General features: G+C 39.9%; 1 protein-coding gene across 2 annotated transcripts; it reads left to right on the forward strand.

Annotated features, from left to right (window-relative positions):
• The first annotated feature begins 191 nt into the window (after window positions 1-191).
• On the forward strand, window positions 192-13,996 carry LOC111592316 (probable serine/threonine-protein kinase nek3). 2 transcript variants are annotated; one of them, XM_023304432.2, is made up of 6 exons: window positions 192-1,595; window positions 1,706-1,981; window positions 11,971-12,180; window positions 12,241-12,323; window positions 12,395-12,510; window positions 13,117-13,996. In XM_023304432.2, the coding sequence occupies exons 1-6, from the start codon at window positions 1,135-1,137 to the stop codon at window positions 13,369-13,371; spliced, it is 1,401 nt and encodes a 466-aa protein (XP_023160200.1). In that variant the 5' UTR covers window positions 192-1,134; the 3' UTR covers window positions 13,372-13,996. The 2 variants fall into 2 exon arrangements, with proteins under 2 accessions (XP_023160200.1, XP_023160209.1); XM_023304441.2 differs by lacking the exons at window positions 192-1,595; window positions 1,706-1,981 and adding an exon at window positions 5,870-5,976 and having other exon boundaries at window positions 13,117-13,995.
• Window positions 13,997-15,352: the final 1,356 nt, after the last annotated feature.

The following is a 15,352-nucleotide window of genomic DNA, read 5'->3' on the forward strand; positions in this document are numbered from 1 at the left end:
AAAATAGTTAAAATAAAACGAAAAATAAACGACCAATATATTTTATGCCAATTTGCTGCAACTTTAAGCAACTTCACTTATAATTGGGCACACTTGCTTAAAGCTGTTTAACATTATGTGTGACCAGCTGTCAGTTAGTAAAAATAACCAATATTTTACTACTGACCAATTTACAGGATTATCCGTCATGTCGAGCTCAGCCACACTGACGGCAGTGGCTGAAATTCGAAGCGCAGCAAATACACACGGCGACGCAAGAAGGGCCAAAATAAACAGCAACAGCAACAGGGGCAGTCGACAGAACGGATTTATTAAATGCACATGCATATTTATTTATAAACTTGTTAGCGTACGCAAACGTGTTACAAATGCGCCGCAGTCGGAACGCCGCCGCATCTTCTCGTCTGTGTTAAGTGTGCCCAAGTGCAATTATCGAGCGCAGCCGCCTGCCGCCTCCTTCGTTTGTTGTTGTTGTCGCTGCTGCTGTTATTGCTGTTGTTATTTGTATTTGTTGTTTTTGGGTGCTAATATTTTGTTTGTGTGTGTGTGACTGTGGCAGTGGAAATTCTATTCAATTCTGTTGCGGAAATTAAGTCGCGTATCGTTGTGTCTCTTTGCCTATGTGCGTGTGTGTGTGAAAGAAAAAGGTGAAACAAAAAAAGGCGCAGTTGCGGCTGCCGCCGCAGCCGCAGAGCCGCGCAGTGTAGCATTCGTATGCAAGAATTGTCGCTGTCGTCATTATTGTTGAGCGTCGGCGTTGACGTCGCCGCGTCCGGTTTAAATTCAATCAAGCGGCAAGCGAAATAAAGCAAACGATAAATTAAATAAAACATTGCCAACGTCGCATTGTTGTTGTTCGACTGCTTCTTCATACTCTACTGCTGCTGTTGTTATTGCCTTTTGAACGAAGCTTTTTACCGCCCAACTACCTCGCCCGCTAGCGCGCCGTTAGCTTAACGAAACTCGTGCGAGTGCATTCAACTCACGCACGCACTGAACACAAGTAACATTAACAACAATAACAACAGCAGTCAAAATGCTGCAGTGGCTATTGTGAATTAGCATACAGAACTGAACGAAACTTTTGTTAAGCTTAAGCCGACTGCGCCACCACAGCCGCCGCCGCCAACCGCAATGCTTGCTAACGTGCCGTCAACGTCGAGTGCTGTCACTGCCTCTACCGCTGCCTCCGCCACAGCCGCTGTCACAGCAGATAACTGTGATGAGCGCACACGTCTACTGGGCAGCACATCGACGCCAACGCCGCCGCCGCTGCCGCCGTCGCCGCCAAAAACGTTGACGTTGCCGCTGATCCATGCAGCGACGCATCCGTCCCGCAACAGCAGCAGCAACAACAACAATCACAGTGGCAGCAATAGTAATAACAACGACAACGAAATGGAGGCCAGCAATAATAATTACAATAACAACGACAACAATCGCAGCGACGTGGACGATCTGTCCGAGGAGACGGCCACAACGGCCGGTGCGGCCGACTCGAGCGATCAAAGTGATAAATTCAACCGCCCGCCCACCCACAATCAGAAAAAGCCCAAACTCAGCAAACTTGGCACTAAAAGCGTTGGACTCAAACGGTGCGTAAAGCCAACAGCTCTCCAGCCTTCCAATAAGACACCAACTCAATTTATTCCCTATAATTATATTCTCTGCCTCTCTATCTCTGTGTGTTTTCTTTGCTGTGCAGCGTGTCGTTTGGCTCTTCGAAAGGATCCATGGTAGAGACTTTGGTGTTTGAGACGCCAACGCCTCTCTCTGAGCACGTGGAGCCGAGCTTTGGTTTCGATGCGGTCGATGCCGCTGCTGCTGCTGCTGCCGGCGCCGCTGCTGGTCAGCCGCTGCTGGCAGCAACTACAACAGCAGCAGCAGCGACGCATTTACCGCTAGTCGGCAACAATTACGCCACTTACGGTGACTATGCAAAACTGAATATGGACGACAGTGGCATCGAGGTGCAGGAAGAGTAAGTAAAAAAACAAAGACTAATAAAAAGAATATATAAAGAGAGCACTAAGTAAGCAATTAGTGCAAGAGAAATAGCAGCTAAGCGCTTCCGATCACCAATGCAATGACTGAGCGAGACGTCATAGGTTTCCACAATGATGGGAACTCAAAACTGAACGAAGATAAAAGAGTGTTTGTGGAAAGCTTGTGAATGATACAAGGTGATGGTGGGAACCAACAACTGAACGAAGCTGAAAAAGGTGGAGAGGGAAACGGAAATGAAGATTTAAACAGGAGTTTGTAATTTCGTTAAGGTGTAAGAGTTGATCATTTCTTGTCAGTGATGGGAACCAGAAACTTGACGAAACTGGAAAAGAGTAAAGTGTACTAAGGATATGAGAATTCGATCAGTGCAGAATAAGTTAGTTTCGTTAAGGGAAAGAACTTGTCCATTACGTATGCAAAGTGCACAGAACGGAAACCTGACTCCGCGCTCATCTCTTGCACAGCAGCCACAAGAAAGTTAATGAACCCTTTATATTATGCAGTTCGTTTTTTACATTGCGCTTTTTTTCATATATGTATGTATACAAAACAACGTGCTCTTTTGTTTAATGGATGTGCTCTAAATTGGGACTCTACTTTTATGGCGCATTAAAAAACAAAAGATCATGAGAGTAATTTTTTTGTCAGCTTTCACTTGAAAATAAGCTGCTGGTTAAGCGGCAGCTAAGCCTAAGCCACACACACATACAATCGCTGGAAATCCAATTGGCATGCATTGAACTCTGCATAAAAACAAACAACCCCGCCAAAAGAGAGAAACAGATAAAAATCCCAACTTTTTTAAATCGATAATTACGTTGGAAGTTTAAAAGAAGCAAATGAACTACATCTGATAAGACACACACACTCACACTACATATACACAGGATGCGCCGCTCTGTTTACTTAAGTTGCTCTCTTCCTCGCTTCTCGCTCTTGTTCCGCTACCCATGCCTATTTGATTTGCCACCACCAACAACTCCAACTGGAGTTTTTCAAACTGTTTTGGTCTGCGCCGGCGCTGCAGTTGCGCGTTCTCAGCAGCAGCAGCAGCCGTTGAATACCGTTAAACTGCGCTGTCGTCGTTTCGTTGCTTACATAATGTTGCGTTATATGTGTGCTTGTGTGTGTGTGTATTTGCATTTTAAAGCATGATGTAGGTCAACTTCATTTGGTGGTTGTTGACCCACATCTTTTTTGGGCTCTGTTTAGGTGCCTGACTGTCTGTGGGTGCATAAACGCGCGCGCATGCATGTGTGCGCGTGGCTGTTGTCTATTAACTGCGCCACACCCACGCAACGCCTTTTATAATTAAGACTCGCCTCTTGCTAAGCTGTTTATCGATAAACCCAATCGCCCACGCATTTTTTTTTTTTTTTTTTTGTAAATTATCTGATTATTGCGTGTGGTCTCATCGATAGCTCGTTGCTGCTTTGTCGATAGTACGCAGTTTGGCGTTGCCAGAGCTCGCACTTATTTTGTTGACCTTTCCCGTTTGACTCTCTCTCTCTATCTCCCTGTACGTGTGTGTGAGCTTTAATTTGCCGGTTCGTGGGCTTCAAGCGCGACCGCGTGATATCATCAAGCGCCACTTGCTGCATGGAAACATTCTTTGGCTTACGAACTACAGCTACTTAATTTCAATAGAGCCGTTAATTTTTTTGAAATACTAGAATTGAAATACTCTGCAAAAGCTGTCAGGGTGATCGTTCGATTAAATAGAAAGAGTTCAAACAAAGACATCGAGAGATAGGGAGGGATAAAGGGAAGATGGAGAAAAAAGAAAGAGGAAAATAAAGGAGGAAAGAGAGAAGGAAATAGATAGAAATAGAGAAAGGGAATTAGAGATAGAGAGAGAAAGGAAGAAAGACAGAAGGAAGGAAAGGGAGATATATAGAGAGAGGGAGAAAGAGAAAACGATATATTAAGAGAAAGGAGAGATATAGAGAAAAATATTTGGAGAGTGAAAGAGAAAAATAGAAAGAGGGAAACCCAGATAGAGCAAGTCAAAGAAGGAAAGAGAGAGACAGAGAGATACAGATAGAATGAAAGTAATAAAGAAAGAATGAACACGAGAATTTAATACAGCTCTTTTCTACTTGTTACAAAACAGAGAATATAACGTGAATACACACAGCGTAGAAGGGTATAGAGCTGGTGAAGCATAAGAATAGACAAAACCATTTGCTGTTATTGATTATGTTTATGAGATCGAAGATGGAAGCTTGAGAATGTGAATGTGAATGTGAATGAGAATGAGATGAAATAAAAATGAGTTGAGGTTGAGGTGAGGCTGCGGGCATTAACACAGTTGGCCCGGATGCTGGGCTGACTGACCCCAGCCAGCGCCTGCCCCACGCCCGATCCACGTTTTTCTTCTTCTTCATCTTTATCTTGATCTGGCAGCGCTTGCCTTGGTAATTTTCAAGTGAATGTCTTGAAATTCGAGCACCTTGCGCACGCCTGTGTGTGCGTGTATGTAATCTACGTGCAAGCTTTAGCTATTGTGAAGGTACATCTGTATCTGTGTGTGTGTGAGCTGTCTGTCAGTCGATTGATTTTCCGGTACCCCAATACACTTGTGAAGCATGTCAGCAGGAGGAAGAAGAGTTAGCAGCGGCAGCAAAAAGGCAGCCATTGTCACATTTTGTGTGTGTAATGTTAACGGTAATTGTGCCGCTGGTCAGTCGCTCAGTCAGTCAGCCCTATTACCTACATACATACACACACACACGCATGCTGTACGTGCGCTCTGAATAGTTTTATGGCGGCGTCGACACAATAGAAGCACAAACACACATATGCACACATACAGAGACAACGTTCCCAATTGTCAGCATCAGCGCGTCTGTCCGTCTGGCAACCCTGTTTATTAACTGTCAAGCACAGCCGAAATAATACAAAAAAAAAGAGAATATAATAAAAGAATATATGGAAAACAAAACAAAATGTTTCAATACATTTAAGAATGTGTGTGTCGGTGTTCCCCATCTACAACCCCTGGCTTGGCACGATTTCCATTTATCAGTCAGCTTCCCCAATGGCTCTCCAGATTACCTTTTATATAGTTACGTGTTTATGTTTCTTATGTTATTATTTTTATTTTCGTTCACGTTGTGTATAACAGCAGCAGCACTAGTCGCAGCCGCAGCAGAGAGCGGCAGCGGGAGTGCGCGAGCGCAAAAGAGAGTGCTCTCTTGCGTCGCGCGCTCTCTTCACATTACTTTGCATTCTTGTGAGTGCGCAAAAAAGGAGAAAAAACGAAAAAGTGATGTCATGTTTGTTAGTTTAGCAGCGTTGCCAGATGTGGCACGTTGGCGTTATTGTTTGTTTGTTTGTTTTTGCTATTATTACAATGTGCGTTTATGTTGCTGTTGCTGTCGTTCATCTTATTGCGCATCTGCGACAACAACAACGCAAAAAAAACGGGAAATTGGCGCAGTTCGTTCAGTTCTATTGTTGCTGTAAAACAGCTGCCAAATCTCCGAAATTGCCGCCTTTTTCACTGTTTGTTTTTGTTTGGCCAAAAGATAATTGCGCACATTTCCCAATTGGATTTTTTTGTTTACGTTTACTGCGTAGCAGCCAAATTTATTGAAGAAAGTACAGCAACTATTTAAAGATCAAAATGAAACTATATTTTTTCGCTTTCTTGTTTGAATATAGTTCAAATATGAAAGGAAAAGAAAAAATTAGGAAATGTTATTGTTAAATATATTATAAAATGATTTGAATTATTTTTCTTGAACATACAATTTTCATATTCTTGACTAGAATATTTAAATTTAATTATTTAGTTTTTTTTTATTTCCAAAATTACATCGCAGTTAATTTCCAGTTAGAAAGAAAAAAACTTGCTAGGTGGCAACCTTAGCGTATGAACTTCACAGTTGGAGAGCGCACGCTGGCACTCTCGCGTACTCTCTTAGTTAGCACGGCTCAGCAACGCGCGCTCCTGCAAACATTTGTGTACGTGTGTGTGTGTGCGTGTATTGTATCTTTTACTTTTTAGCAGCAAGCTTGCAAGTTTAGCTAGGCAAACGCAGCGACAACGCCAAACAGCCAACAACAAACGAGAATTACGTGCGGGGCGCTCGTTCGCTCATTGCTTGGAATTCGCCGTATTCTTCTGCCACTCGTTGTTATTGTAAATTTTCATTCTTATTTTGTTATTTTTTTTGCTGTTGATTTTTTTTCAATCGTGTTCCGTGTTTGGTGAGTTGTGTCTTTAACAAACAACCCCAGCAGCCGAGCGCGAAACGGTCGAGAGAGTCGAGTAAAGGGCATAGACAGCCAGCACAGTTCGGACGGACAGACGGTGGTTCGCAAAAGTAAAACGCGCGTAGAATCGTTGAAAGAGGAAGCAGAACGTTGAAAACATACAGCCAACGAAGAAGAAGGAGTAGCAGCAGCTGCTGCGGAAAGACAAATTGTCAAGTGCGTGAAATTAGTTGTTAACAAATTAAATGCCAGCTAAATGCAGAGTGACAGCAAAAACGAAACGAAAAACAACAATTGCAAAAGTCAATCGTGCGTGCCAAAAAGGGACACATAAACACACAAACACGCATGCACACCTACACGGTTGAGCAGCAGTCAGTGCAAGTGGTTGGTGTATTAGTTAGTGTAAGGGAGAGAGAGTGAGAGAAAGGCGCTGTTTGCACTCATAACACCCACTGCAGCAGTGTTGGTAAATGCAGGTTTTTTTGTAAATGCCCAAAACACAATTGAAATGCCATGGCAAAAAAATATAGAAAACCAAAATTAGTAATAAAACAATGTGAAAGTAATTTGTGCCATTGTTGTACAATGTAATTCGCCCCATACACACATATACTTATATACGCTGTTACGCTTAGCCAATTGCTGTTGTTGTTGTCCATGGTGGGATGCGCACAGTGAGTTCATCGCAAAAAATAATACACACTAGCGCCCCCTTGAGTTCTCCTCGCTCAACAGCAGGCCTCGTTTACCCGCCAACGCCACTTCACCACCCCATTTGCCACTCCCCACGCTCGCACACTCTCTCGCTTGCGCGCTCTCTCACACTGCTTCACTGTGTAGCGCAGCTCTGCTAATGCTCTGTGAACGCAATTAAAATACACTGGCCCGACTAGCGCATATTAGTGTATGTGTGTGCTGCCTGTAACAGTGTGCGTTAAAATATAGTGCCTTGTTTGTACATAAATTAGACATAGCTTTAAGTTTAGACGGTGTTCGTGCCCGTTGCGACGTTGTTATTTCTATATATATATATATACATATATATATATATATTTATATACATGTTTGTATGCTTATAATATAAATTCTATAATATGGGCATGTGATCGCATCTCTGTGTGTTTTAAAAATTTTGTTGAAAATAAAATGCCGACAGCGGCCGCAGTCGCAGTCGCAGTTGGCGCAGCAGCAGCAGCAGGTATGCGCGCCGCAAAGCAGCGCTGTTTTAACAGCATGCAATACAGTAAACCAAAAACAAAATGTCTTTTTTTCCAATTGGAATGCAAATAAATTGCTCCTGCTGCTGTTTGACGTCAAGTGCAAAAATGTTCAATTAACATTTCGTTCAACTGTTAATTTCATTTTCCTTTTTCCATTTTTTTTAAATGTTACGCGCGGGTGGGGCTCTTTCACTGACATAAATCTAACATGGACACAAACACACACATACATACATCTCTGTACATATGTATGTGGCACAGTAATTTGTTAAATTAATTTACGCTGCTCTCATTGCTCGCCTGCGTGCGTGCGTATGAGTGTGCATGTGTGTGCTTGTGTGTGCTGTGACGTCGTCCAAGAACTAATTGAAAGCTCTACTGTGCTGCGTTGTTTTGCCGCCCCAACTTGATGCGCTCATCGCTGTGCAAGAACTAAACAGCAATAACAACGACAGCCAAGCGCGTCTGGAAGGGGAAGAAGTAGAGAAGAAGACCGAAGAGTGAAGAGCAGCAGTTCTCAAGTTCGCTGCATTTGCTTTCCAACACCTTGCACTTAGTCGCTGCTATCTCACTCTCACTCACACTCCCACACCAGAGCAACAAGTTTTTAGTTTTATTTCTGCTTTGCTTGTTGTGCTTTACTTTAAAGGAAGTTTATGATGAGCAGACAGCCGCCTATCGTGCCTCCATCCCTCTCTCGCTCCTACAGCAGTTGGCACTTGAAAAATGAGAAATATACAAAAAAAAAACTTGTTTTTCGTTGCTTGTAACTTTGCTTGTTTCTTTTGTAGTGCTGCTTGTTACAGTTGTTACTGTACTTGTTGTTGTTGTTGTCGCATTCGCATATCAATTTCGGCACATGACGTAAGCTTCACATGTTCAATGAGCCGCCAGAAACAACAACAACAACAACAACAGCAGCAAGAACATTAGTTCGTACGTTGAATTTATGAAGTGTATTCGAAAAGTAAACAGATAAAACAACTTGGCGCTGGCTGATGAAATCGTTTTAGATTCAATTCGTTTCGATTTCCATTCCCATTCGTTACGCTACAACATTCACTATTTTTCAGCTAAGATTTCTATCACGTATGCCCTGCAATTAATATAAATTGTCTATAAATAGGCATTAGGCGAATTAAAAGCTATTCCAATTGATAACAATTGAAAGTATCCGGGAGCTTAGCTCTAGAAATATCCTGTAATTGGCTAAATGTGCTATTTTGAGTGGTGTACATAGAACAAAAGCATCTGATGTTGATGACAAGTCAAAGAGTGGAGTTACCGTCATATAGAGCACCTTAAATACCCTTTAAGTGTGGGAAGAATCGAACAAAAAGTGCGAAATAAATAAATACGAAAATTGCTAATAACTTAAAGAGTATTCTAATGGTAGGTCTTTTGCAATACCCTGCAATTTCTATAGCAGTAAATGCTGAAAGTGTTAACAAGCGGCATCTTCGACCTTATCGATTGTACATATGTATAAAATTTCTAATCAGTGTTTGTATTCTGGCCGCTGACTAAAAGCTGCTTCAATTGACTTATTAAACTAGACCAAATACGATAAGTAAATACCCTGTTAATAGCAAAAATTTGGTTTATAATGATGTTATAATCTTTACAAGATTCAGTTAAATATGAAATAGTGAAGATCAATTATTTTACATACCAACCTCATCTGTGATACCCTGTAAAAATGAGTATCACATAATGTATAGATGCTAACCTTGTAGTTTAAACAAGAGTATTCATTAACACTTTATCTTGATCTATTTTCATATATGATACAAAATGTACCTGCCCTATAAATAGCTTTTGCTTATCACAACCTCACAGTGTGAATTATCGTGAGTAGACAGTTAATAGAATAATTCCTAGTCACTTAAAATTCCAAACATATTAACAAATTGAATATGAATCAATTCAAACTTTATTTCGAGTGAAACTCAAGCGGTAATCTCAGAAGTTTAGCATGATTTAAGTTTTATATCTTAAGAAGTCTGGGAAGAATAGTGTTTAGTTAATTGTAGGGTAACTGCGAGTCCATCATGCCGTCTAGGTCCATAACCTTCAACTGCGTAACTTGTTTGGAAACAACTTTTGAGCTTCTTCTCGATGAACAAAAGACTCAAATGACTGGCAAAAAGAAACCGAAGAAGAAGCAGCTGATGGACAGCGGCACATAAAGAAGTCCAAAACGTAGATCGTAGATCTTAGATCACATCTGGCCAAACAAGCCAGCAACAGCGTTAAATAGAGCTAAGAATATTGCTTTGCGGCTCATTTCGAGTTTCCTGGAAACCCAGCAACAAACACAAACGAAACGAACAGAAGAAGAAGAGGTAGAAGAATCAGTTAAAAATAGAAACGAAACGAAAAAAACTTAGAAAGTAGCAAAGCTTCTTGGAAGTTTTTACGACTTGAACTAGTTGTGAATTATTACGATTAAACATGGCGTCGCTCAGCTAATTTGCATGCACGTAACGGGGCTTATTTTTTAATGGGTGCCTCGTAACATTATGCAATTGCATTACTTATGAATATATAACAAATATAGTATGTGTGGCTTAAATACGTGAAAAGGGGGCGACGCCTTTGTTTCCGCCAAGCTATGAGTCATAGGTTCGACCCTTTGCCTCTACCCTTTGGGGCTGTTGCTTTTTAAAGTTCCTTTTTCTCGAAATGAGGTCACATATCAATTAGTTGTAGTCGAGGGCTCGTGCTGCAAAGGAAGCGCGCTCTGGTATCATTCGGTAGTGCCCTCGATAATATGGTTACAACTAACACAATTAATTAGCTGCATGCAAATGTTCAATCACTAAATGTGAGCATAAATAAGAGAGTGTCATTTGCCCATCTGAGGCTAGTGCCCTTAAGGGCCTATGAAATTCTGGTAAATATACATAAGTGATTCACAATATGACATACTACGCTTTCTGTCCTTTGTCTAGTTCCCTTATATGCGTTATCCTATCTTCTGTTCATCTATCCTCTATCCTCTATCCTCCTCTATTTTATTCTATTCTCTATCTTCTACTCCCTAGCATTATTATCCTCCATCTTTCTCCATTTCTCTTCTTCCATCTGACAACCTCTGAGTTTCTTTCCTATTCTAGCTCTAATCTATAAGACAGCTATTACATTCTACTTGGTTAATCTTCCATCTTTCGTATTTCATCTTTATTGGATCTATAATCATTCATCTATCTTCAATCTTTGCTACGATCTCTGCGCCCTTCGTGTGTTTACTGCAAATGAAAAGTTTTGTTTTGTACTGCGTCAGGCGTGATTTTTATGCCAAGAGCAACAGCTTTTAAACAAGTTGTAATTCGCAACTGGTTTAAGCCGAGACTTGCCTTAAACTAACTCTTAAGAGTTGGTTAACCTCGCTGCTGTCATTTTGGGCTTGAAGTCACGTTCGAGTCGCGACGTAATTCGATAAACGAGTGAAATAATGATACACATTAAGATACCCTAGGGATTGCAGTGTTTCCTGGAAAGGTAGTTCAGTGTCACTCACTCACTCTCTCTCCCTCCCTCATTTATTATATTATAACTGCGACATTTTGTGGCACGCGCTAAAATAGCAAAACTCGTTCAAGCTGTGGCCGGGGTTTTTTTTAATTTGTTTCTATTTCCATGAGCTTGTTGAGATTTTTGCGGTCTTGCCATGTCAATTTCCATTTGTGGACGAAATTCAATTGGAAAAAATTTAATTGAAAAGTTCAAATCGCTGACGCGATGCGTTGCGACACAAATTGGCAAATGACTTAATTCAATTGACATTGAATTTAATTGGTGGGCAGCCGGCACTGGAATTTATGCGATTGCCCAACCCAACTATTTCGATTTCTAACTTATAATGCTTAGGGCTCGAGTGCCGCAGGGGAATACGTGAGGAAAATTAGTCAAGTTTTGCCAGAGCTATTGGTAAATCGATTACTACTTGACTGTTATGCGACTCTAATGATAATAAATCAGGGTATGAATCAGGCAAATGATAATGGCAATGACAGCAATAATGATAAGGGTCGTATTGGGAAGAATAAGGACAATGAGAATGATAATGAGTAGCATTACGACAATGATAATGCTAATGATAATCACAATGATAATGATAATCGGTAATGATAATGACAATGACAATGGTAATGACAATGACAATGCTAATGATAATGATCATAGTGGGAAGAATAATGCCAATGACAATGATAATGAGTAGCATTACGGCAATGATAATGCTAATGATAATCACAATGATAATGATAATGACGATGTTGGTAATGCTAATGATAATAACAATGACAATGACAATGACAATGCTAATGATAATGCTAATGATAATGATCTTAGTGAGAAGAATAATGCCAATGACAATGATAATGATAATGTTAGTGACGATGACAATGATAAAAATAATGAGCAATTTATTATTAATAATGATATTAATAATATTAATATTTGCTAACAATAATATTAATGTTTGCTAATAATTCGCTTCTCTCTCATATTTCAGATCGGAGCGCTCGATAGTGCGCGTTTCAATTTACCAAAGCAGTCAACCGCAACAGATTTGTCCGCCAGCCGAATATACATTAACGAGTTTTTCAGATAATTTAGATAATACGTTTAGTAGCTACAATTGTAACATAGACTTCACGCAAATAGCGGCGGCAACGATGCAGCCAACCGTTGGCCTGGGACCAGCCTATGATAGACAGCAGAGGTGATTGAAAAAGCGCATTGAAAACGTTTTGCAATACTGATCTAATACAACGTTTTACAGCACTGATTCTGGCTGGGATAATCCGTTTCGTCCCGGCGGCGATTTGTCCAGAGAGGCTGATGAAATCGTGAGCATGATACGTGGTAAGAGTTACGCACACTCCTCTTCTCTGCAATTCTCACTTTGACTAAAATTCATTCCATTCCCATGACAGGCGGCAAGCCCATCACTCCCACAGAGGATCGTACAATTGGCAACGGCAACGCACAGCATGGCGATGATAACTGTAATGGCGCTACTGCAATAGGCGAGACAGTTACCAAAACAAATGTAAGCGTAACCGTAAACAAACGAAGAGAGAGCTACAGAGAGAGAGAGAGAGAAAGACAAGGAGCTACAGAGAGTGGGTGTAGGAGAACCATAGAGGACTACCATTGAGAACTACTCCATAATCATATAGATGTAATGAGTATTCCTACTACTAAAGATGATTTCATTTTCGATATTTGCAATTGTTGCAAGAACATATAATGCAACCGTAAAGCAGATAAAGGTCTTACAATTGCATTTATGCAAATATTGTTATAAATGTAGCTAAATGTAATAGAGATAAAGAGATACTCTTCTATATAGATAGTTACATTTCTGTTAAGACTTTGTGAACTCAAATTCCAAGTCGTATAAATCACGCGATAAATAGTTAGTCTTGGTGTAAAGTTGTGCTAAGCTTTTACTATACATTTTCGACTCGCTAAAAAACATTCACAGAAATTAACTCGCTATACAACACTGACATTTTAGCTCGTCCAGTCTCTCTCTCTCTCTCCCTCTTTGAAGAATATAAGTTCTCGTCAATTGGCTCTCGCTCAAGGACAAACTCGCTGAATGAATTCTACTCGCTAAGTGAACTAATCTTGTTTTTCAATTGTCTTGCAGCTCTCGCAGAATCAAGCGACAGCACAAAACGGTACAAATTCCCACGGCAGCAAGGTGGTCAACTCGACAGGAGTAGGTGGAGCAGGTGGCAATGGGGTGGCAAGCGGAACGGCAGTTGGCAAAGCAGAGAGCAATAACGGCGTCACTTCACTGGCTCAAGTCTCAAAGCAGGTGGTGCCGGGACCAACTTCGGCTAGTCACGTGGTCATCGACGAGAAGAAGAACAAGAAAAAGGGCTGCTGTGTGGTGCAATAATCAACGAGAAACGAGGAACAGCAAACAGCGAGCGAAAGCAGAAGTGAAACAGTAACAGAAACACACACACACAGACAGACACACAAACACACACAGAGACGACACGCCAGAGAGAGACAGAAAGAGAGAGTAGGAGCCCAGCTTGGACATATGGGCATATGGGGGATACTAGGGATACTGTATGGGGCGTATCATATTTAATGTTAATGTTAAATGCTAATTTTTTGAAGGGGGAAAAGTGAAGAAACCGAAGCTGTTGATATTTTGAATGCTGCTGCATTGAGAGATTTGCTTTGCTTCTACAAAACACACACAAAACAAACAGGCAAAAGCGAAAGAAAATAAAAGTATATAAAATAATAAGACAACAGTAAACGAAACACACACACAAAATCGAAACGAGACGTCAGCTCTCTTAACAGAACAGAACCAAGAACAGAATAATGTAAATGGCAATGCTAACAGTTGCAGCAACGCTAGCCACAACTGTTAGCAGTTATTGCCGTCTCACTCATACACACTCAATGCCCGCTATAGCTGTCGCTGTCTAAGCCACGTGCAGTTGCAGCTTAAATTTAATTTAAAAACAAATGAAACAACTATGATGATATATACTTATAATACATATGCATATATGTATATATCATATATATATATATTTATATATTTGTTAGTCTGGATATATATATATGTATATGTATATGTAAAGCCGATGCTATAGCAATTCAACAGAGCAAATGATGCTGATTCTATATATATGTATATATAAATATATATATATATATATATTCCTTTATATTTTTTTTTTGTAATATGACTCGACTTTATATACATACATAATATATATATATTATATATATATTTTTTTCGTATTTGTAAAATTAGAGCAGCTTTTTAAAGAGTATTTAAAAAGTCGATAACAAAAACAAACATGAACAGAAACAGTTTTTGCCTGCATGCATAATAAGAGAACAGAAAGAAAACAAAAAAAAAAAACAAAAACAAAAAAAATTGTATTTATTTTTTATTTATATGACGATGAAAATAATGAAATTAAATTAAATGTTAAAACCTTAAACAAAATATACAACAAAAATAAAAAGAAAACAAATATACACGCATACAAACATATAAAACACTCAATAACACACACATAAAGAGTTACAAACTAAGAGCGCGTTAAAGCAGAGCTTGCAAATGCCAAACGGTATATTTGCTGCAGCTAGCCCAGTTGAACTTACACGCATGAACTATGCACAGAAAACACCATGCATTGTAATATCGCGCAATTATAACTTTCGTCTTACTGGGTTCTTTTGAACTTTCATTTAAGTATATTCTAATGAATGCCAGACTTTAGGTGCCTCACACACGCACATACGAACATATATGTATATTGTGTGTGTGCGAGCGAGAATATTTTCTTCTACTTTAGGCAAGCAAGCTACACTGAAATAGATGCATATGTGTGTGTATGTATATCACACACAACCCACCCACCCAAGAACACACGCATATACAGATTCAAGCAACACACACACATACGCACTGCAGACTAGTGATATTTGTGCTTATGTAGCGGGATTCTTTTCGCTAGCCAAATATAAAGCTAAACCAAATAGTAAAACAGTAACACCGATGAGGACCGCCACCCACACTTACAAAAACCACACACACACCAACATAAACACACAGACACACTCACAGCGTAAGCATTAATGTGCTGCATTTGATAAATGTAATAATATTAAAAAGAAACGTAATAAAATTAATAAAAACAAAAAAATAAGAAATTATATGTTATAGCGAGCCCCGAAATATGTGCTAATTCAAGTTTCCAATAAACAAAATCAACAAAAAAATCAAAAAACTTTAAGCAAGCAAAAAATCAGAAATAACACTATAAACAAAGCAAAAACATGAAATCAATATTTAATATTGTATATTTCCGATTCCAAAACGCAAACAAATGTTAAGTTAT

This window comes from Drosophila hydei, unplaced genomic scaffold (genome assembly GCF_003285905.1).
Source record: "Drosophila hydei strain 15085-1641.00,03,60 unplaced genomic scaffold, DhydRS2 tig00000237-arrow-arrow-pilon, whole genome shotgun sequence".
In the NCBI taxonomy this organism is placed as follows: Eukaryota; Metazoa; Arthropoda; class Insecta; order Diptera; family Drosophilidae; genus Drosophila; species Drosophila hydei.